This window comes from Colius striatus, chromosome 14 (genome assembly GCF_028858725.1).
Source record: "Colius striatus isolate bColStr4 chromosome 14, bColStr4.1.hap1, whole genome shotgun sequence".
NCBI lineage: Eukaryota > Metazoa > Chordata > Aves > Coliiformes > Coliidae > Colius > Colius striatus.
The window spans coordinates 9,564,590-9,588,954 of NC_084772.1; the positions used below are offsets into that span (position 1 = coordinate 9,564,590).

A 24,365-nucleotide genomic window follows, 5' to 3' on the forward strand; every position below is an offset into this window, starting at 1 on the left:
ATAAAAACAGTGTTCAAACAGACACCATGTTCAGTCCTCTCATCAAAACTGTGCATTCCACCCAGATTATGCAGTGATGGCTGGATTATTTTTTAACAGTGTGATGTGTTTGTGTGGAACTGCTTTCCCTTGGTAATAGGGGGAGGGAGCTGCAGTGCTGCCCCTGTAAACAGTTCTTGAACTTTGCCCTGGATCTGAGATTTGGACCCACTTCTGACCCAGACAGACCAATCTGGCACCTCTGCCATCACTACTTAAGAATGGAAATGTGAAGTGCATATAAGGAGATGGAAGAGTAGGGCAAGAGGGAGGAGACCACACAGACCCCTCAGTCAGAAAAGGAAGGGGAGTGCTGGACCAGAGACCTCCCTGCAGCCCATGGCAAGAGTGCAGGCTGTCCCCCTGTGACCCATGGAGGGCAATGGCAGGACTAATAGTTGCCAGCAGCTCTGACAGGACCCTGTGCCAGAAGGAGTCAGGTGTGAGACCTCCTGTCAGAGGAGGTGAGTGTTTTGGACTTCAACCCAGAGGAAACAGAGTGGAGCTGCAGCCCTTGGGACAACTGCATGTGAGGGTGGCCCATGCACTGCTGCCTGGCATGTGACAGACCCAAGCTGCAGCAGGGAGGACCCCTGAAGAGTCCTCCTTGGAAGTGAGACAAACGGCAGGAGACATGAGGAAGGGACTGACTGTACCCCCCATTCCCTGCTCCCTGTGCTGCTCAAGGAGAGAGGAGGTTCTGAGCCTGGTAAGAGAGGAGGGTGGGTGGAAAGGGATCTTAGAGGGGCTGGTTGCACTTTTCATCATTCACCCTACTCTTTGGGTTTTATATTTTTGTTTATTATGTTTTAGTTGGAGGCGGTTTAAATCAAGTTTCATTTTCTTCCCCAAGCTGATTAGTATTGTCTGAGTGAGCCCTCCCTGTCCTTAGGGGATTCAAAAGGCCCTTGGCACTAATGGCTGATCAGGGTCCGTTGTTTCTAGATGGGCCTAAACCAGGACAAACAGAAGTTCGAAAGTATCTGCATACATCTGCAAAAGTGTTTTGTTTTTTTAAATAAGGATGCTGTACCTACAGGCTTAATCAGATTTGGAGGACACTCCATACTTAACAACAACAACAAAAAACAAACAATACCTAAAGTGCAGGCTTTTGAATATTTGTTTAGTAGAATTTTAAGATGGGAAACATATTCCTAGATAAACAATTGCTCTTGGCATTTCTGGTTTGTAAAAAGACCCACACAACAGTAGCAAGTTTAATGAGCAACTCCCTTCCCCAACCTATTGAGTCAAAAGTTCATGAATGTAACTTCCAATTGAGGCACAAAATCATTTACTATCTTCTCACCATTTTCTTCACATTCTCTCCTTCAAAAAAAAAAAAGTTGTTGTAACAATGTCTTCTGTACCAGACATTAATGTCCAACAAGTTGTAGTAGTATCCAAGATTGGTTCTGTCTATTTTGAGTTCAGTTGAATTAGATGAACAGCACATTTTCAGCACATTTTGTTCACTTTCTACATTCGCCTTGGAGGGAGTGGGGATGAGGGCAAAAAGCCACAGTAGTTTCATGCATATTTTTCAAGAAACTTTATGTGGAAGTCTTTCACTTTCTCCAGTAAGATCTTCAGCTTCTCTACTGGAGGAAGAATGGTCATTCTGAAAAATAATATTTAAGATAAAAAAAACCAAACAACTCATGTTACCTTCAAAATAAACTAAACTGTGATCTTTGCAGAGATCTTGATTAATCTCAGGGCACAGCAATGTGTTCACACAGCAATGTGTTAAGTTTAATATCTGTTTTGATTTTCTGCATTTATGCTTTAATCGAACTATACTATTAAACTACAGCAATTTCTTTCAATTGATTACTATATAAGAATTCAAGAATTGTTATTTTCTATCGAGTGGTAAAGCAGGTTATCAGTAATAAATAACATCAACTCAGTTTCCATTTTTGGGACAGTTATGCCAAATCATTTGAGTTTCTTGAGATTTTTTTTGGGCAGACAGTTACGAGTAAATGTCCATTTCTTTTTGAATTGAAAACTTAATACAGAAGCATCAAAACAATGCAACATCCCACACTGCAGTTTTTAGACCCTTTTTGCTGCCTTCTGCATAATCTGAAAATCATGTTGAGTGTGTATACAAGACCTCCAGAACAAAATGTGTTTTCCACACTGGTACAGGAATGGACTCACACTAGTTTTTTCCTGGAGCTGCATGCACCCAGCTGTCAAACCCAGTGATCTGTGTTGCAGAACTATCATGGCTAAAGGTGCTCCCTGTTATGTTGCTTCAGACTGAACAAGACTACGGACTGAACACGCCTATATTCTGTGATAATTCCACCTATCAGTGGATTGTACAGAGTTTATTGGAAACAAAAGCATTAGAGTTTATGTTCACAGTTTTGTTTTTAGAAGATTCAGTCCAACATCTTGTTTTGGTAAAGCAAAGAGTTATTCAGCATGTCTAAGGAGTGGATTTACAGGAAAGACACTTTCTTGCAGTTTCTCCGTATGGAAATACTCTTCAGTGTCCTCTCTTCCCAGAAGAAAGCAGGGCAATTTTTCTAATGCCTCAGCCAACTTTAAGATTAGAGTATAAGCTATTATTATTGTTTGCATTCGTGAAGAAGGCGTTTCAAATGTCAGTGTATAAAAATAGAATAAACCTACATCAGCAAGCTGTGAAAACACTGTAAAAACCTGAATAGCTCATCTAGCAGACCAGATTTCTGACCTAGCTGTCAGTACACAGAATATGTCCAGTAGAAAGTTAGATAACATAAACTGAAATAAAAATCTTTAAGCAGAAGAGGAAGCACTATGATGTTACTTAGCTTATTGCAATTCATTTGGTTTTAAACAAACAGAAACTGTACCTGAAATGGTAGCTTCCTTGTTTTTGGCCAAATCCACTTCCAGGTACAACACATATTCCAGTCTCTTCCAGAAGTTTAATGCAATACAGCATATCAGGTGCCATTTTATGAGCCTAAGGAAATGGATGCTTTGGAATTATTGAAGGAAAAATATTCCAAATACATAGAATTTAATGATTGCTTTTCTTCCTGAAACCTTCTCTTACAGTTTAGTTTCTTATTATATTTGCTAAAGAACAATTGCTAATGGGACAGTTCACACTGTCAATTAAATAATAATATTTAATGGAGGAACAAGACTGAAGAACCTACACAAAACACTCCTGTCAAAAGAAAAGTTTTAGATATTTTTGGTTTTCTTCTTGCCTTGCATATAACTTTTTGTCAAAAGTCTCAAAGTTGTACTTAGAAAAATCTAAGCCACTGACATTTGACAAGATAAAATTAATGAGAGCTATGTCTTCCAGTTCTGTTGGCAGTTACTATTTTTTTTCCCTGAATTATCTGCTGACTAGAAAGTCCCCTGATTAATAACTATGGAAGTTCTTAAATATATGCAAGTTATATGCCTAATCAAATAATCTGCTGAAAAACAGCCCTATTTTTGTCCTCAGCTATGGTGATCAAATTCCCTTTAAAAAATGAATATTACTTATTAGGTAACAGAGCTCTAGTTAGAAACAAAAAACTTGCCATTTAGTAATATAGCTTGCTGACCTTCCTACAAAAAGGTATTGCACAGAAGTAACATTTGTAAGGAAACTTCCTTCCCTCTTTCCCTCACTTGCTGAATGAGCGTCTTTTTGCCAGGTCAGTAGCACACTGCCATTCACAATCCCTGCTGCATGTGCTGCCCCACCTAAGGCAGGCTAGGCAGCAATCTGGAATTTGGAAAGATCCAACTATTTGCCTACCCTGTGACTTAATCTATTTAACACTGACATACTTGAGTAACAGTCTCAACCTAGATGCCTGACCACTGTGATGAAATGCTCTGGTTTGTTTTCCTCTCTTAAAGACGGTGTTATATTTAAGTTCATACATAGTCAATGAAGTACTGCTTTTGTAACTACATGAGCTTGCTCTGTGGCTGGAACAAAAATTCATCATTGGAAGTGTCAAGTGAAGGTTAAAATAGACTGAGGTAAAAACGACAGACTGACCTTTGCTTCCTCAATAGCTTTGGAAGGAATAAAGATCTGTGGGAAAGCATACATAGCTCCTTGAAGTGGATTGCAGTGAATTCCTGGTACCTTGTTAAACATGTCTTCTGTTAGTTTGGCTTTTTCTGCAAGATTCTTCAAAACAGACTCCTTCTCCTGTTTAAAAGGAAGGGTTAAGTTTGACATATTTGAAGTGGCAATAAAAGCACCGGAGAAAAATATGACGCTTCAAGAAGCCTTCCCTAGTTTAAGCACTTTAGAGGCCTTGCTGAGCTATTAGAGCAAATGATGGTCCTAATTCCAGTCACACAGTTAAAGACACCAAAGCAAAAAGGCATTAGCAGTATACAACTACAAAGTGTTGTAGAGACAATAACCTGCAGAAGTCTCTGTCTGCATACCCTCTTCTCACATTCTTCCTTCTGAGCACCTTGGGTATTTTTAGAGACCATGTTAGGTGAACCTTTGATCTGACTCAATATTGTAATTTCTTAAGCCAGATTAAGTTCTATTTTTACAAGTAAGAAACTGTGTGTATACTTTAATACAGAATATCTGTTGCTCCATATGTAGAGGCACTGGATACTTAAGAACAAGGCTGATTTTTTTAACTGTATTTGAACTCACATTCCTGTTTATATTTTAGTAAAAGCAAATCTTTTTTAGTAATTTTGTCTTGCCAAATACAGGAGAACAGTTGAATTTATTAGCAAGAAAGCTGATTTGATAATGCCTGTTAATGCCTTCTTAGGTTCTTTTTACCTCCTAAACAAAGGAATCATAAAAGAAATAAAAAATATTTTTAAATGTAGTCATATTGAGTTAATTTAAAATACCCTGCATAGTTCTGTAAATTGGTGTTGTTACAGAGTTGCCCAAGAAGAAAGGAAAGAAGTCTGGTCTCTGCGTATTTTGAGTTCACAATGCTTAGGATAGGTTTAGGAAATGCACAAAAGAACAAGCATGCTCACCTTTATGAACTGTGAATAAGATTCTTCTCCAGGTATTGGAGGATTCACTACAACATCCATTGCTGCCTGTCCTGAAACTGGAGGACAAATGCGAACAGAAAGCAGCTTAAGGAGCTGTCCTTTAATTTCTGGGTGCAAATTAATGACCTCCATGTAACCTCCTCTGTAGCCACATCTGTGATTACAGTGAACAGAAAAGATCTGTTAACCTCAAGTATATAAATACTGGAAAAGCAATGAAAATAACTGCAGAAGTGGAAAGACAATTAATGAGAATTTTACAGTATGTAACATACAGGTTGTTGAAACAGCTGCTATCCTTGATCACGTTTTAAGATAGAACTAAATGGTATGTCATTAAGCCCTAGTATCCCATACAGAGAAAATCGTGTACATGCAGATTCCCTGTTAGGCACGTTAATTGTTAACTGGGATCGTTTGCTTTTCAGAACAGGAGCATATGGCTATAGAAACATTCATTTAATCAGAAAATTATTCTTCTTCCATCTATTCCTCCTCAAAACATCCAAACCCAAACATTTGTAATATCAGATAACTCAGTGATTCTTGATCTGTTCCCTTGAATGTTGGACACTGTGTTTTCCTTTATCATAGGTCTGATTTAGGACTGTAGGATTTCACCTTGGTGAAAGTGAGGCATTAGGCATCTGAAATAATTGCACTTGGTTCTTTGAAAACCACCGAGCTAATCCATTACTTTCTGCTTGTTTTCCTTTTCCTAATAGTTTTTAGTTAAAAGTAACAGGAGACAGTGAATTACCCTCAAGTCATTAACATGAAATGGCTGTCCAACTGAATTAATGAGGAAAAAGAAATAAAATTAAAAAAAAAAAAAGCTAAAGCAGACTTACTCGCCCATGTATCCCTTAGAGGTGGAGTGAAAAGAGGCCAGCTCAACATTGTTATAGTACTCGGGTCCCATCTCATACAGAATCTTTTTGAAAGAATGAAACTGGCATCCTTCAGAGTACACATTGTCCTGGTAAACCTGAACAGTCAGAAGACATTAATGTGCTCTGTTCCCTCAACTAAGGATAAAAGATGGCCTTTTAGAGAGCCAGATCTGAACTGCAGAAATTGTGGTAGCACTCAAAACTTAATGCTGTTAGAATACACAAGGTTCTTTGTTAATTAATAGTTACTGTAATGATACATGTTATCTTGTGTGGCCATACTTAATAGTTTAGCCTTTGGAAGAACAGTGAGCTTCTGTGTATAATTTAACCTTTACTTGTATGTTTAAATCATTTTTTCTTCCATTTTTTTCATTTGAAGTGGTCTGAGTATCACACAGGCTTTTAGGTTGTTTCCAGTGAAGTTTCCCTTTGCTTCTATCCCCTATACTTACTGTCTAGTTCAAATCCAAATGAAATCATCTCTCATATTAATCCTGTGATATTAACAATCTTATATGTTTGTTTGTTTATGTCTTAATATGATAACAGTGAATCTGTTCCCTGTTCTTAAAAAATACCAGTACCACTCATGGAACAAAATTACCCCTCATATGCATACTCTTAGCTATGCTTTTGAGTAAACAGAATATTTCATTACCTCATCAGCCATAAGAAAAAGTTTCTCTTCCCAGGCAAAGTGTATCACATCCTCAATGCATTTTCTGTTTTGCACTTGTCCTATAGTTTGATATTTAAAGCAAGAAGAAAGTTAGTTGAGCATAGATATACAAATCTTGTCTCCCTGACCTAGTTAGACAACTATCTTTTCAATAAGATAACTCTCATTCTCAGGAAAGTGCTATTGAATTTTCATTTCACTAAATGGGAAATTAAGCAATGTTTTTTGAGGAATTATATTTCAAAATAATGTAGCCTATCTCAAGCAGAGGAAGTGTGAGAGATAGTAATCAAATTAGATTACTCTGTAAGTGATCATTTAAAATACATGTGTGGTGATTAAGTGGGAACTAGTTTCTCACTAATCAACCTCAATTACTCAAAATAATACATTCTTCTGAGGGAGGCAGTGGTTGCCACGAAGTTAAGAGTGTATCTGTAGTTATTGCTTCTCAAAGGCAAGAGGATATAGGCCATGTCAGAGACAAGACCTTTGATAAAAAACAAAAGTGACTGAAAGTCATTCAACAAGTCTGTAAAAGTTCACACTTCAAATGGGATCCAGTGAAGGGAACCTGCTCCTTTTTCTGTTCCCAAATCCCCAGAGTTCCACTGAAAATAAGTTTCTAGAACTATGACATACTGTCTTACTTAGAGCACTGATCTCTAGAACTCAGCTTTACATATTTGATATGTATTTAGGATTTGTCTGCAAATAAAAAAGGGGAAAAGTAAATGTTTTTTAACCCCATCCATTAAACAAAATTGCCGTAGACCTGTAGGATTTCCTGGGTTGATGATGCAGAGGACTTTCGGATTGCAATAAGTCTTAGCTTCATTCAAGGAACGGCGAAGTTCATTCACATCTAGAGCCCAGCAGTTTTCTTCATCCAAATAGTAGTTCACCTGAATAGCATCTAGTTCAGATATCACTGCTGAATATAAGGGATACTGTGGTATAGGGATCATCACTCCTGTTCGAGATTTTCCACCTCCTGAGATAAGGATCTTTAAGATTGTCTGGGGAAAAAGGAGGAATTAAACAAAAAAAAAAAAGGTCACAGCCTGGAATGAATAGTATCATCTACAGTAAGTTACTGATCTTTAAAAAAATGCATGCAACCTACCTTATTTTCTCATATCAAAGGACATTTATTGATTTCAATTTAAGTTACTGGCTGAGTGAGGACACTCGGTTGAATGGAATTATGCTGCACATCGTGGGTCCTAAAGTGCGTGTCTGATCAACTGCAAAAGTTAGGAATAACACTCTGAGTTTAAGACTAGAGGGAAAGCTGGAAATAGAACCACCTACACCATGACTTTACTCCTGAGCCCAGTTGTAAACAAAGAAGCCTCAGCGAGTCATTGCTTGTTGCCTTCCACTCATTTTATCTCACTAAATGCAGGAGGCCAATAAATAAAACCAGAAATTAGAACTGGGGCCTGTGGAGGTTCTCCTTTGCAACAGAGACCTGTTTTAGATTAGGAACAATTGTGGGCAGTTGAGAACAAAACTAGAGACTCGTGTTATGGTTTCATTTTCAGGTAACAGAGGAAACAAAATGTCTGCATGTCTTGGGATGGAAATAGAATGTACCATATGTAGTTTATGCCCAGAAGATACAGATGGAAATGTAATGCTTGTTGAGCTAAGGTCAGTCCAGAGAATTTACCTGTGCCCAACAGCTGTGTATCTGTGAGTGTCCATATGTAGGCTTTTTAGATGTGAATTAAATAAAAAAGTGCATTTGGTGCAGGAAGTGGAGAGATTTCTTGCCTTTATAACCAAGGGAGAACACTGAATTACTGTTACAATCAAAGCAGGCATCCTTATCAACATATGATTGATATTTTAAAAACAAAAATATCTCTTCAGATATAACAACAGTATCCTTCAAGTTTCTTGTTGGTTCAAAACAAAATCTGACTTTCTGTGTCTCTCATCCCATACTAACTCAGCCATTAAGCTAATAATTTTATAATTAACACTAGTTTAAAAATACCAAACATCCAAAATGAATAATCATGACCAAATGCAAATTAAAAAACTCTTTAATACCTTCTATCCCCTAAATTATGAAACAATAGTTATTTTATTCTTGGAAGTGCCAAATAACAAGACCCATTGTACCGCTGACTTTTCATCGCTGGTGAAATCAAGACAGCATGGTACAGATTTGATATGCCACACTGCCACTGCTGACAAGCTCCCAGTGTAACACTTGGCATCATAAACTCTGGAAAGCAAAATCACCAAGAGCATCTGGAGAACAGCTCGTGAGAACACTGTCATTCTGAACTCTGCCACTAGATGTCATATCAAAAACTTGCCACTTTTACAAGCAAGCTGTAAAAGGCTGCGTTAATTAAATCAAAGAGCTTGTTATAATATCAGTAAATGTTTCTGTGTAAAGGAAAGATCAAATAGAGACTTGGTCTTGTCTTAACTGAGGACCATCTTTGAACCTTGGTTGAAGCCAAAACCTGAATTTTTTGACCAAACAAGCTGGCTGCTGAAATAGATCTGGGATTTTCACTGACATTACTTTGCACTAGCAGACTTTACTAGGAAGAAGAGCTTGCTGAGACTTCTCATATCCGAGGTAGTTCCTTCTTCTTTCTGCCACTGATTCATACCCTCTAATCTTCAGTGCTCATGTATTTTAACCACTCAGGACACCATTATTTAGTCTGAATGACCTGAATCTCCTAAATTTATATCTAGGCACCTATGTAGTTTTACTGCCTTAACGTATGTTAAGAGACTTTGTCTCCACATGCCTGTTTCTTAGCTGGCATCTTGCATCCTCATAATTGGATGTATTGGATATCCATTTTATGTGACTTCAGTATCTGTTGGATCAAACTCACGGGAGTTTGAGAGACCAGATGTTCCACAGATTTGTATTTTCAAAGGTAACTGATAAATTAAAGCTTATACCAAGAAGAGACAGGTTTATCTTCAACACTTACAGAAATCCCATCACTTGCTCCAGTAGTAAGATATATGTTATCTGGATCTGCAGGAACCCCACCATCTCTTCTTTCAATATATGAAGCAACATCTTCACGGATGCAATTTATACCTTGACTGGCACTATAAGATCCTGTGAAAAATAGAGAATGAGATGAGATTTGAGTACAATGAACATCAGATTTTCTGTTTGCTAGCAAGATTCTTGAGCTAGTATTGTATGAAGTAGTTTGTATATACGAGGGCTTTGGATTCCCAGGATTGTTTTGTTTTGTCTTGTTTTAAGGAGTAAGAAAGGGAGTTGGTTTGTTCATAAAGCAAAAGAATTGTTTTGGAATTAAACATATAATTATACAAAAATAATATATTCAAATTGTAAAAAGTAACATTTAAAGGCTGCTTTGCAGACTAGGAGAGCAGTCTCCTTCTTACTATCTCCCACTGCTTTCTTTATGTTGAAAACCACTTCAGAATGTCAAACAACACCTATTTAAGTAATGGGAACAAGGAACACAGGAAGCATGTGCAATAGAAAAGAACTTCTTCAAATCCATAACAAAAATAAGACTCGTATTTGCAGTATGAAAATATTATAATACCATTTTCTCCCACAGTCTGAAACTCCCAAAATACTAAACTTCTGTCTTCCCCAGCATCTCCCACAATCACCTCTCAGTTGCTTGTGGCAGAAACATCTAGGATTTCCCCAATCTATAAGCCTCATGTGCAGTGAACAGAGCACAACTAATAACCTTACATAAAGTAACACGTTAGATGCCCATGTGGCATCATTGCTGAGCATGTGCAACAAATACAGAGGAAAAATAAGCCTAAGCCAAGGTGAGGAATGCATTCAAGCTATGAAGCCTAAGACTGATGGACAATGAAGTGACAAGTGTACATCTAATTTAGAACACTGTCATGAAGCTGCAGAATCTTCTTTGCTTGCTGGATGGAGTGGAATAATTGTGCCTGACTTAAGTCTCATCACTCAGTTATATGCTAGTAGTCTGCCTGGTAATACTTCTGTGAACCCATAATTTATAAAGACAAAGAACCTTTGCAAGTACTGCACAATTACATGGGACAAAATGGCAATTGAGGGCACAAAGTTCCCTGCTGTTTTAAACTTTTACTTCTACAGGACTAAAAGTTACATTGGGTCTATACATGGGTCTTTGACCACAGCTAAGGAGCTGCTATAAACCTAAGCTGTCATTCTGTCTTTGCTCCACTGAAGGCTGAGTCTCATGACTCAGTGAGGATACACTGTCTGGAAAGACACAACAGTTACCCACATACAAATTAAGTAATGTCAAAGGAATCCCCCAGTATTTGAGCACAAAAGAGGTTAAAGATATATCTGAGCCTTCATACATGGTCTGGGAGTAGAAAGGCTCAATACTGTAAGTAGGGTTTTGCCAAAGGAAGATTCTTTTGAAATGAGGTTATTCTAGCTCACATCCAGAAGTTAAGACATTCAGATTAACTTTGCAATTAATAAATTTAAATAGGCTGGTGCAGATGTGGATACAGCACTTCAAATAGCTTGACCACATGTAGAGAAGCCAATTCTGTCTTGAATTGACAATTTTTTTAAAATAAGGTTTTATTAGAACACAACACAGCACTTAAAGCTACAGGGAGGGATCCATGACCTTTGCTTTTCCTAGGAAAGACAATTTCTCCTTCTCAGCCATGAAGAGAGCAGTAAGTTGTCAGACTACCAACAAATTGTCAGGAATAACTTCCATTCAGCTGCACGTCCACTTGCCTCAGACCATGTTTATGGACGGCACACTGTGTGTTTATGGAGTGCTGTACAGTGGCTGATGAGCAACTGAGGCCAAGAGAAGAGGCTGATATATGATACTGGAGATGGGGAGGGTTGAGAGAAGGCATAAACCAGTACAGCAGATAAGTAAGGTCTGCAGTGGTTTTAGTTTTCAGGACTTTAGAGGGACAGTTGTTCTTGGTACATATCATATCAGGAAAAAAGTCATTTAGACTCCAGTTACCTACAGATCTTTAATTTATCCACTGAAATATTATCTTATTTGAACACTGCAGCTGTTTCAGACCTACTTCCTCAGCATCTACTGAGCTAACATAAATTACTTGGAATATGTGATCTTCTACTGAAAAGGAGATTTTGTACAGATTCAACATATTTCTGAAATAACATGTATGGCAGAATTCCTTTAGTTTCACTCCAGCATTGGGCTGGGACCCAGCATTCTGAAAACTCTTACTATGTCCCTGAGTTTGAAAATTGCAACAAAGAAAAATTGAAAGAGAAATAACTCAAATGCATTCTCAGTAACTCTTACATGACTATGTAAGACTATAGTAGTATGTGGATTAATTGTTCTAAAGTAAGCCAGGGAAGAAATTCATGGAGCTAGAGGAACTTTTAAGTTTTAATAAATGTATTTTTAATGCTCTACATATAGAAACAAAGCTAATGAAGAAAAGGTGAAAATAAAGTACATTTTGTATTAGGCTGTGTTGTTGGGGATAGTCCAAGGCCAAAATACTGCTAACGTAACCACTATCTAGGTTTTGTTTACTTTCTTCAGTTTCACAGCATCTACTCTCAAAATACACCAGTGCAAACAGGCTCTGCAATCATAGTTCACAGCCTGACAAACATACTTGGACTGATAGTTCAGAATTAAGACATGGGTCTGTGACCTGGATCAGCTGAGATGGACATACGTTGTTTGTTGATGCCATCATTACAGAGACAGTAGACCCCTTGGCAGAGAAACATCTAGAGATCATAAAACTGTAAATGGCTTCACCTAGATTTAGGAGAAGCCAGAGCTGTCAGAGCCCAGGATTAACAGACATCAGAAGAACAGTATCAAAGCTTCACTAGTACTCTCTGCCACTTTGTTTAGGGTTATGCCTAGGGTTATTGTGTGGTGAAGGCTCCATAAATCCATAATCCTCATCCTCTTCTCCAATAAGTCTTATCAAAAATTTGCACTATTAGTCACTGCTTATCAGCAGGCCACACGGTCAACTTTCCCCCTATCATTTTGCCCTATCATTAGGCCATCTCCCATTTGACCTAGAATCATATAAAACATGATTAAGAAGTTTCAGCACTGCAAATATTGAAACTACCTTTGTTGATTCTAATACCAACAGGAGCAACTGAAACAGATGCTTACCTAAACTGTTTCCTCCACAACCCTGCAAGATCCGTCTGGCTCGTTTTTTGGCATCTTCTGGAAAACTTGGACTGTCCAACAGGTTTGGGTATGTACACAGTGCCACTACCTAGAGTGTCAAGAAGATTTAAATTGTCCACTTCTCAATAGTTATTTTAAGGTGGTATTATTACCGTTAACTTTACTTGGAAATGAAGATCACAACTACTAGCTATTTAAAACAAAGGTTAGTGATGAAGAGTTTGCAGTTGTTTCTTTAAGGGTAATGCTTACAGAAGTGAAGAAATCTTATCAGTTTTCAACTTCTGCTGATAAAAAGTTATAGAATTATTAACTATTTATATTATGGACAGAAAAGATTGGATTCCAAGTGAGCTATGCACAGTGCAAACACAGTAAACACAGTTAATTATTCATATGTCACCTCTAAACACCTCTATCCTTCACTCTTAGTGTACTACTAGCCCACCTTATTGACAAGAAATCAAGGATTCAAATATGGAGCAGAACTGGGAAATATGATCAAATTTTGAAGTCCCAGTTGCACATTCTAATCCTTCCCCAAAATAACTTACAGCTATTACTAATTTGAATTTGTGGGAAATATGAAAATTTTTTAAAAGTGGTAATATACAACATAGTAAAATTAGAAATGTGACATAGCAGAATTAAGTTTATGAAGGAATGTAAGACACAAAGAATCTAGAGGTCTTGCTTGAGAACAGCTTAACTTGTTCCAGTCTCTCTCTTTTTTCTGTTTACAAGGTGTAATATAGATAGGCTGTTGTCATCTCTGGGACAATGACTAAAGAGTTAATCTACATGTGCATACAGTCATGGGGAGAAAGGTTTTCCTATTTACCCAGTATTTTCTTTAATAACATTGGATCTGAATAATTTGTAACAAACTCTGGTCTTCCTAGTTTGCTTACAGTTTGCTGTATAGCTCAACTTTAAAATATCATCACCTGGAGCCCCAGTTTGATATGGCTTCAGTTTGTTCTGGAAGTCTCTGCATTTACATTATTGTAGACCCAGGATTTTATATGTGTGCATAAGGGATGCTCAGTAAATAGCGTAATACTAGTTTTAAACCTCGCTTGTGTTTTAGGAATAATATACAAATGTGGACTTTGTTGTAGTCTTTCCTAAAAGTTAACCTACCATTTAGCTTGCCCAGAGGTAAAAAGTGCAAAATCAGCAACAATACAACTAGTTGCACTCAGCTGGATGCAGATCTTAAGTATACTGTCAGATAAAGAAAGGCATTGGCTTTTTTTTTGAAGACAACCACTTTTTTTTTTTTTTGAGTGCATTATTGATAATGAATGTGCTGACTAGTAACACAGGAGCAGTGGCAGGAGAAAGTATGGATGGAGAATGATCTGAAAAGTAACAATAGCTACTGTGTTGAAAAAGGACACTCAGCAAGCAAGGTATAGGCCTTTGTCTCAAAAACCAGAATTTCTAATTCTCTACAAAAAAACTACTTTAAATCTAAGTGCATCTAGCGACTCACTTATACTAATACACACATCAGATAGATTTTAAGGCATTTTTGGTAATTTAATAAAAAAGCAAGGCTAATATTTTATAATATTCTTACCTGACGGAGAAAGGTGATTGGCCTCTGTCCCATTGCATGTGCATCTCCAATGTTGGCTTTAATTACTTCAGTAAAAGGTTTTTTGATTCCCTAAAGAGAGGTAATCCACAATTAGCGTTGTTAGTGTTGAAGTAAATAATAGAGAACTCCTCTTTTTTGATGTCATGTGGCTGTAACTAAACTGTGCCTAATCTCAGAACAGATAGTTTAATATAAAGCTTACTGCATTTCTCTGCAGAGAAGTCTAGACAGTGCCTATGACTCTGCAGATGAGTTCAAGATGGAATTCTACATAAATTCTTAAGACAGATTGGCATCAGTCATTGATTACTTGTGTCAAGGTTTTTCCTATGGTGATGGCACCAGTGTGCATGGGTATCCAAGGGAAGATTAATGTCAAATACTTTTGGGAAGGTCTATGAAAAGATCTAGATGAAAGGAGAAAGAATTAACAGGATATTGATAACCTCAACATCAGGTTGTAGAACAGGAAAAGTGCTGCAACAGGACACAGTTTGTTATGGCAAGATTTATTTCACTGCAGAAGACTAAGCAGTCTTTGACCATGTCAGCAACATGCCTTATGCTGAGGTTATTTAAGTCCCTGGCAAGCTGAGGAACATACAAGAGGAGCAGAAACTAAGCAATTGGAATTGTTTTGCCTTCTTCTAGTGATAGAGAGCTGTACCCCTGCCTTGCTTCTTTTTCTCATATTCATCCTCTCACCCTCACATTTTCACTTTCTTGTTTGCTGTCACTTTCTTGATCTCATATTCTCACTCGTATTCTCTCATATGCTCATTCATATTCTCTCCTACTCTCTCCTTCTCATATTCTCTTACACTTTCTCATAGTCTCGCACTCTCTCACTCTTTCTCTCTCTCTCGGTACAGACAGGCTTTCAAGGTGTGTTCTAGAGGCATTCTGGCTGTACTGTAACTACCTCTGCCAGCAGGCAGAAATTTAGAAAAGTGAAGCTTGTAGAACAGAAGCTCTAATAACAAACTTGTAAGCAGTAAGTACCAGATTGATACTCATGCCTACTGAAGAGACTATGAACCATATCAAGGAGGAAAACCAATCCCCAGCTCTACAAAACCACCACTGCTACAGCCTTCTGCATTTGGTGGCACTTCACACTATCCTACAAACGTGATTCCTCTTCATCTTGGTAACAAAGCCAATCTTCTGTCATTGTTTTGAAACTGTTAGCAGACAGACTAATTGTGGTATAGTCATTTTTAAAGCTGAAGAAGCCATCTTGCACTTTCAAATTCAGATGTGGAGCAGAAAATGCAAAAAATGTGTTAATTTGGTTTTCAGTTGCTGTCTTCTTGATAATGAGGGGATTTTAATGGAATAAACGATTCTTCCCAGTTTTGGAATAAGCTCTTTCGAAATTAGTTCCTTCAGCAGTTACTTTTGTCACTTTCCTCTTCTCAGAGGAAATGTAGTCTTTTAAGTGACCAGATGGAAAGCCTCTGAAACCTGAAGCAGGTCAGACAGGATTATTCTAATGGTATCAGTGTTTTAAGTATCACATAAAGCTAGGAGAAGGAAGAGTCAATACAAATCTTTATGTAGTTAACCATGTTTGCAGAAGCTTCCTCTTGCCATAGGCACCCTCACGGCCTGAATAAGGTAGGGAGTACAGTATGAAATGATGAGCCATCTCTCCACTATGCCAGAAGTGTTGGGAGAATTATTTTATCCAAGAAACGGTATGGTTCCAGGCATACACTATCCCAAAGAACTATCATGAGGGTAACGCACTGCCAGCAGCTGCTTTGTCTCTTGAGAGTTTTAATATGCCTGGAGGTTCCCTTTACCTTCATGGTACCATTTAAGGATGTTGGCAAATTGCAAAACAACCCTGTGCTCAGGAGTAAAGAAAGGTGCAAACTGATCTAAAGCTGTCTTTGCTAAAGTCTTCAGCAAATTTCAAAGGAAAAGCCTCAGTCTGAAGAGAAGCTTGTGCAATTTGGATTTGGCAATGGCAATTGGAAAGAATTGTTAAGGGCTTCCCTGAGAAGGCAGTGGAAATGTGAGGTTCTTTTAATCTCAGAAGAGCAACATGGCATTTCAGCTATTTCCATGTTCCGAATTTGTCTACTCTTGGCTGCTTCTCATTTGTTCATTTTCATTGCCATTGCTTTGTGCCTCTTGACAGTTATCAGGCAATAACGTCACACTCTGAAACATTGTGCTATTTCCTTATCACAAGTCCGGTTTTGCTGTGTCCTGCACAAACAAGCTGCATAATAAGAGCTGGCAAAACCAAGTATTTCAGCATGAGATCTACACTGTAGTAGCCAAGTTAAGTTTTCTCCCCTCTCAAACAGCCAAGAAAGCACTATCCTGAGGCCCTTAACTAACAGGGACTTGAAGGCCTGAACTGGCATTTCAATCTTTTTATTAAAATAGCTCACAGCAGAAAAATAAACCTGACCTGCTTACCACAGAGTAAAGCTTAGAGACTGTGTTATGAATGTGTAATTCAAGCTGACATGAACTGTTGTTGGAAGGCAGGAGGAGACAAATTCTGGATTTTTACTTGAAATGGCAGTAATGACTTGCATGCCCTCTGATATCAGATGAAAAAATTGGTGGGGCTGACCATTAATTGGCAGATCTGATTCAGGGATTACAGATCAGAAGTTGTCCTCAAGTTACTTTTACCATATACATTGTTTATTTGCATTCAAGTGCATTTGCATTCAGAAATTTTGCCTGTATGAACAGAGCCCTAGATTTTAATGTGACTGTAAATGACAGAATTAAAATAATGCTCATTAGAAGGAGATTAAGACATTAGGACCCTCTTAACTTGAATACCAACTGGAAAAGGGTTTTGCTACAGTATTCAACAACAAAAAATCAAATAAATCAATCTTGTGTACTTTGTGCTTCTGAACATATGAGTAATTGTACTCTTAAAAATTATTTTCTTTCATCTTTATCTGCAGTAGTTTTCATCCTGTTAAAGAACATGGGTTTACTATAGATTCGCTTCTGTATGCAACATGTACAAGCAACTGAAGAATAACAGTTCTGTCTTAATGAGGTCAAATGCTCTTGCCTAGAAGACTCTCTCTTAGTGTGCACACAGTCACGTACCCAAACCATAAAATTATAGGATGGTAATTTCAGCTTCACATCTTTGTTTACTGGGTGTACCAGTCAATCTTGGCATGTCAAATTATACTTCTGTATGTCATTGTCTAAATTGTGTTTTATCTTTCCATAACTCCCAGGGGCATAGTCAACTCACATTTACAAATAAGCCTGGATTCTAAGTCAGATTTTTTTCGGTTCTATTTAAAAACTTGAAGAATTATTGAAAAAAAAAAAAAGAAGAAAAGTTCTACTGTCTTTTAATCAAAATACCTTAGCAGAAGCCACCTGAAATTATAGCTACATAAGTAAACGAGATTTTGGTAGTTTTATTTTCTAAACAGAAATGTAGGGAGTGAAGCAGTGACTTGAAGGAAAAACATGCAACAGAAACCTATTTGAAACAGTTTTGCAAATGAAAAACATGGGCACAGGAGATGAGTGTACAAACTTTTTGCTATAAAAGTAAGTCATGGTGGGCCATTTGGAAAAAAAAAGGACTTCAATGTGTAAAGACTGCAAATTGCCTTTAAAGGCATGTAGTTACAGACTGAGTGGTGGAATACACTAACCACCTGGGCTGATCAGAAGAAACTCTACATGCTACCTATGTATCTCTACATACCATCCCTTTACTCCTTTCTATCCTAAGTTTTGCACAGGGACCTAATGTTGTGTGACTTGTAAGGCAGGCACAGTTTCCAATGTTGCATGAGTTGACACCTGGATCCTAAGATGTTGTTTAACACACACATGTTTGCAGGTAAGCAAGGCAGCTTAACCTGACAGAGAGCTTGACATTATGTAAAACCTAAGCAGGAAATGGGGGGGAAAAGAGTGTCCAAGTGGAGAGAGATGTCAGAATAACAGATATTAAGTAAAGAGGAGGGCTCTGTCCAGAGATTACGTTGTTCTTGCATTTAATTCATGACTGTAAATTCTGTTCTGAAATGTAACTGAAGTCAGTACTTAATATGGTGGCCATCTGCTAGCAAGTCTTTAAAAAAAGGAAATAGGAAAAAGATCTTACTGCTTTGAGCTCTATTCAAAGTGTAACCATTTATTAAAATATGCCTGTGCTTTAGCTTGCTTTAAAAAATTTCCTGAAAGACCAAGGAAAGTGGCTGAAGTCAGTTTTTTCTCCTTGTATCACTTTACTAAGCCAGAATCAGCTGGCTATTACCATTAGCAAAGGAGAAATCAGGTTTTCATTTTTGAAGCATGATGCAATTTCAAAATTAGAAAAAAAAAATATTCAGAGAAGTAATTGAAGTAAGTGATTTTCCATAAAGATTTCCAGCTGGAAAGATTTAATGTAGAACAAAACCTTGATTTTCCACCTATACGCATACAGGTCATGGGCCAACAAAACTTACAAAGTCCAAGTCCAATCATTTTGTTGTCAGCAGGAGCAGGGAGGTGATCATTCCCCTGTACTTGGCTTTGGTCAGGCTGCACCTCGAATACTGTGTCCAGGTTTGGGCCCCTCTCTACAAGAAGGACATTGAGGTGCTGGAGAGGATCCAGAGGCAGGGCTTCCGAGCTAGGAAAGGATTTGGAGCACATCTTACATGAGGGGCAGCTGAGGGATCTGGGGCCGTTTAGCCTGGAGAAAAGAAGGCTGAGGGGAGACATCTCTCTGTACAACTACGTGAAAGGAAGTTGCAGCAAGGTGGGAGTCGGTCTGCTCTTCAGAGTAACAAGTAATAGAACAAAAGGAAATGGCCTCAAATTCTTGCAGGGAAGGTTCAGGCTGGATATGAGGAGTAATTTCGTTACTACAAGGGTTATCAGGCATTGGAACAGGCTGCCCAAGGAAGGATGGAGGTGTTTAAAAGATGATTGGATGTTGTACTTAGGGAAATGGTCTAGGGGTTGATAGGGCTGGGACAAAGGCTGGACTCGATGATCTTAAAGCTCTCTTCCAGCCAAAACAATTCTATGATTCTAAGTACTGCATGCCCCATCTGCACCCGGGATCAATCAACCTTATTCTGTTTTAACAGAGTATTCTAACTCATTACATTGGCTTAATCCTGAGCACATCAGCTGAAATTAATGCCTCATTTTAATTTGCTTTTTTAAAGAGTTATCCATTAAATTCCTTAGTGGGAAATTTCTCAAGTAACACTTTAGTCCTTATTTTCTATGTACACAATGGAGTTTCAGCTCCTGTTGCAATAATTTTCAGTTAATATACAAAAGAAGCAAATGTCAGATATAATAACAGGTGAACTGCTATTCAGAATCTGAGACGGCAGAATAAAACTCAAGAAAGACAAAAGCTTACACTGTGCAAACAGCTTCAAGTAACTATTTTATAGTCTATATTACATGTTGTGTAAGTTACACGGGTATGAAGTCTAACTGATTTGCAACAAGTTTAAACCAGGGGAACTTTTATTGCATCTGATTAGACAATGTCTACATTTAAGATGCTTTTAGATTAGAAACTACCCAAAGACATTTCTGCAGAACAGGACAAATGCAGGTTTAACTAGTGTGTATGTATAGAATTGCTTCACCTCTGCCTGCTCTTGCTACCAGTAGCCAGTGCAGCGCATCCGTGTCACATGTGAAGTCCATGCTTTCCTGTCTGAGCAAAGCTCCTTCTCCGTCACAGAGCTGCCACGGGACAAATCTTTTGCTGTCAATGAAGAGTAGTCATGGATCTAGAAATGCTGTGAGGCATTGCCTTTCTCTCGTAACTGCTCTGATAACCTGTTAATCTGATACAGTGTTAATTCTGCTGTCAGGTTGTAACCAAACTCTGCGAGCTAAGGTTGAGAGGGATGAAAAAAGTAGTTGTCTGATTTTTAATTAAAAGTACACAAAGAAGTGGCATTGACCTGTGATCACACAGAAGTAAATTTTAGACAAAAAAAAAAGAGATATTTAGATAACCTATAATATTTCAATTGTAAGCAACTTAAGTGATGCTCGAGGCTGTATAGTTTACCGGACAGTTTGATTAAACAATAGGATGAATAACAGTATTTTTACAGGAAAGGCAAAGAGAAATGAGTAACTTGAGCAGCACAGAAGAAAATAAAATCTTTCAGCTGCTTCCTTAAGTTGGTTAGTGTTCCCTGCAGACACATTGTCTCAACTTTTGCAGTAATACTCTCCTCCTTCCCTGACAAGAGGGAGTCAGTTTGCTTTAGTCATCTTAGTCACATGGTTATGAATGCTAGAAAACATTGATAATATTCCATGAGGCTGGTTTAAGAAAACTTTCAAATGGAAAATGCCATGTAAGTGGCCACAGAACTGCCATAACAATCTTTTAGTAGAGCAATTGGCAATGGTTTGCTCTTGCATTTTTTTAAAGGTGCACAGAAGATTATTCTCCCTACCAGTGACTCAGATGGTAATTGAAGTAAGCAGGGGAGCTGGGAGGAGAAGATCGTACTATATTTGTTTTGTCAAGTAATACCTCCTGCCCTGTGATGTTAGCTTGAAAACAAACATACTCATTGAGAACACTGGAGGATTTTATACTCTGGAAAATGTACCCACTAGGGAACCTGGTTGCATAGAATCAATGACACCTTTATAAACAAGTTTTGAGACAAAAATCACAACAGATGTTCTGAAATTACATCTCCATCACTACTCTGAAGGTTTTGAAATAGAATTGTGAAAAAGAAGCTGGTTTTAATAATTATGGAGTTAGACATAAGTAGTTGATCTAGACAATACACAGTGAGCTGAAAACATGCTTCACCTTCTAAAGCAAGGAACATAAAGCCCAGAGAATTAAAATAATCTCTTCTCATTAGTATTGCTATGGCACTGGTTTTGTTGAAAGCACTTTACATATACTAAACTGGTCTTGCAGTACCTGTAATAACATATTAACAAGACCTCCTATAGCAGTGAAGGCAGGAAATAATATTTGGAATCATAGAAAAGTAACTGTGCCAGATGCTGTATTCAAAACAAAAATAAGTGAGTCCTCATGCTGGCAGGAGAAGCTTTACTTAATATTAAGGAATAAGAGAAAAATACAAATAATAAAATGTAAGCACTGACTGACTTAGAGGCTTCATTTAGTACATTTTGGCCCAGACCCTCACGAGTATCTTTTATCAGGCTCTATTACCTGAGCCTCCTGGAAGCACTAACCATCTAAAACTTTGGGCAGCGTTATCGAGCCTTGATGCTCTCAAGGCTCACTGCAACTAAAAAAGAGCAGGGCAGTAGCAGCGATCTCCTCAAAAGGCATTGATCTCCTCGGCATTGAGGAGTGAGCTGGCAGAGCAGTGTCATCCCGCAGGTGAAGAGACATCCTGTCTCAGCGGGGTTCCTCTGCCCCGGACAAGGCAGTCTCTAAAATCCTCCTCAACGTTTTAAACGCGCTATCAGTATGATGAAAACTGGTCAGTCACCCTCTTGTATGGCACAAAGGACATGGGATTGCAGAAAAGGGTCAAAGTGGCTGAAGAAATGCAAACACTGCTTTATGGAGGTATACCATGTTTGCCTTACGCAATCGGCGACACCAGATAAACGGTAGCCGGAGGGCGGGTTTCTTTGTTTTGTGCTTCTCCTGCCTCCCGTGCGAGGGGCGCGAGTGGGGGCTGTCCTGCAGTGGAGCGAGATGCGCAGGGTCGGGAGGCGGCTGCGCACCTCGGCCTGGCCCCGGCCGCTCCCGCAGACCCCGCGGGGGGAGCGCGTCCGGCCACGGCTTCGGGCAGTATCGGGGATGAGCGGGGGAAACGCTGCTTGTGGTCTGCGAGATTTCACTCGGGACGAGGCATGCCACCGGCACTCGCAGCGCCGCCACCGCCCTGCATCCCCCCGAGGATGCTTTCCCAAGGTTGCGTCTCAGCCCCGCACGGTGTCAGCGGCCACGGCGGCCCCACCGTCAGCCACGTCAGCCCCACCGCCGGCCGCGGCCCTGCCGAGCCCCTCGACGCCCCAATCAGGAGCGGCGGCGGCGGAGGAGTGCCCCGAGGGCAGGGCCAGTGCGGGCGGCGGCGGCGGCGGCGGCCACGCCGCGGGAACGGGCGGAGCGGAACGGCGGGGAGTCCGTGCTGCGCTGCCCTGCCCTGCCCTACCCTGCCCTGGCCTCACCTTCCGCAGTTCATTCTCGATCTCGCCAGCTTTGAGGACGATGGGGCCTCGCACCGCGTATTCCACCGCCTTCACTTGCGGGTTCATGGACTCTAGCGTCAGGATTTTCTCCCTGCTCGCCTTCTCGTTGATTTTCACGGCGGAGGCCTTGGCAGCGCTGTTCCAGCGCACGGTCCCCTCCCGCGCCGACCGCCGGAGCCGGGGACACCGCGGCTGCCGCCCCGCCGCCAGCGAAGCGGCACAGCGCAAAGCCATGTCTTTCCTTCCGCTTGGGCAGACCCCCGGCCCTTTGCAGCCCAGGCTTGCCGCAGTTTTCTTGGCAACCAAGACAAATCGATGCATGATCTTTCAGGTAGTCCCCCAAATAAGATTAAAGATACTAACGCTAAGCGCCAGTCTATTTTGTAATAAGGACCGGGAGCTAGCAAGAGGCACGCGAGCAAGAGATGCAATGAGTAGAAATGCCGAATTGCTGGCACAGTTACATGCACATGTTCGATCCTCCCATGTCCAGATCCCGCAAACTTAATTGCAATGGCTACAACTGCTCTTGCAGTGTTGCGATGCCACCAGATGAGCAATAGATCCCACCATTGCATCAGAATAGCGTTGCAGAGCCCTCTCCTCGGCAGAAGTGGTCGCGCTACTGTTCCAGCGGAGTCCCGGGAAAAAACATCCTTCTTCGGCCGGGCGCCGTCCAGCGCTGCCCAGCCCCGGGCGTGCGAAGGTGCGGATTGCAGCAGCGAGGCTGCCAGATGCGCTGCCTGGTGGGTTTTGTAGTCCCGCAGCCCTGGGCTGCGCCTGCCCACAGCGTCAGGTGATGGGCAGGAAACTACCGCACCCACAGGCCTCCCGCCCGGTCCGGAACGACCCGCATTGTCTGCCGCCACCGCGGCGGCTAGCGGAGGGGAAGGGGGCGCTGAGGCTCTGGCGATGCCGGGGGAGCCGGGGAGGGGGCGGCTCCAGGGGCGTTTCTTAACGGAGTGGCAAAGCCGCGTGCTCTCGGTGCAAGCGCTGGAGAGGGGCTGGGGGCGGCGGGGGCCGGGGCCGCAGCCCTGGCGGGCGGGGGAGCGGGTCCCTGCGCTTCCACGGCGCGGGTGGTGATGCGTTGCGCCTCACGCCGCCGCCCGCCCGTGGCTGGCAGCGCTGCCTTTGTCTGGGTTTGCTTTTCTGCTCTGCGGTTTCCGAAATGCAGTATTGCCCCCGCTGATTCTCCTCTGTCCGCTAGGCAAAAAAACCCCAATTTTCTCATTTCCCAGCTTTTCTGGGCAGTGCAAAGACAGCGTGAGGCTTAGTGTGTGGCGGTGGGTCTGTAGACAGGTCACCTGTTGCTGGACTGATAGAGTGAGTCGAGGGCGGAGATCAGGCAGCGAGGCTGAACGCCAGCAGCCTCATCCCTCACACTGTCACTCTGCCAGTGGTGCATTTTCTCCTGATCCTTCCCTCCCGCTGAAACAAGTGAGTTTTCTTTCACAATTTCCTCATTGTTTTTAGATTATGAAGACGTCTTTATCTCTCAGGTTCAGTTTGGTTTTCACAGAATCATAACCTAACCTAACATTGCTATGTCCATCGCTAAACTCAGGACCTCAGCTATGTGCCTTTTAAACATCTCTAGGGATGGTGAATCCACCAGCTCCCTGAGCAGCCCCTTCCAATGCTCACTCGGTGAAAAAGGTCTTCCTAGTCTCCAATTTAATCCTTCCCTGGCACAACTTGAGCCCATTTCCTCATGTTTTGTTATTCATTACTGAAGAGAAGAGATTCACCTTCACCTCACTACA

At 40.4% G+C, this 24,365-nt stretch overlaps 1 protein-coding gene and 1 long non-coding RNA gene across 2 annotated transcripts in view; one reads left to right on the forward strand and one right to left on the reverse strand.

Annotated features, from left to right (window-relative positions):
* The window catches only part of LOC133626691 (uncharacterized), a 36,110-nt gene that overhangs the window by 4,032 nt on the left and 7,713 nt on the right, over nt 1–24,365 (forward strand). Inside the window, exon 3 of the long non-coding RNA XR_009819730.1 lies at nt 12,760–12,870. This is a non-coding gene — a long non-coding RNA (uncharacterized LOC133626691). The remainder of the gene's footprint in view (nt 1–12,759; nt 12,871–24,365) is intronic.
* Nucleotides 509–23,378, reverse strand: GPT2 (glutamic--pyruvic transaminase 2). The gene is made up of 11 exons (XM_062007306.1): nt 22,582–23,378; nt 14,389–14,478; nt 12,783–12,891; nt 9,603–9,736; nt 7,403–7,646; nt 6,607–6,686; nt 5,904–6,040; nt 5,032–5,206; nt 4,061–4,216; nt 2,898–3,010; nt 509–1,663 (listed from the first exon to the last, which is right to left on the reverse strand). Exons 1-11 carry the CDS (start codon nt 22,921–22,923, stop codon nt 1,573–1,575), a joined length of 1,671 nt encoding a protein of 556 aa, XP_061863290.1. The 5' UTR covers nt 22,924–23,378; the 3' UTR covers nt 509–1,572.

What these genes read in the sequence shown, in the direction of transcription:
- GPT2 (XM_062007306.1), bottom strand. Translation starts at nt 22,923, where the DNA reads ATGCATCGATTTGTCTTGGTTGCCAAGAAAACTGCGGCAAGCCTGGGC. An exon ending in TTTTTCTTATGGCTGATGAG is followed by an intron (nt 6,041 to 6,606) that starts GTAATGAAATAT and finishes CTGACTGTTCAG; the next exon opens with GTTTACCAGGACAATGTGTA. An exon ending in CTTATTCACAGTTCATAAAG is followed by an intron (nt 4,217 to 5,031) that starts GTGAGCATGCTT and finishes CCTTTTAAACAG; the next exon opens with GAGAAGGAGTCTGTTTTGAA.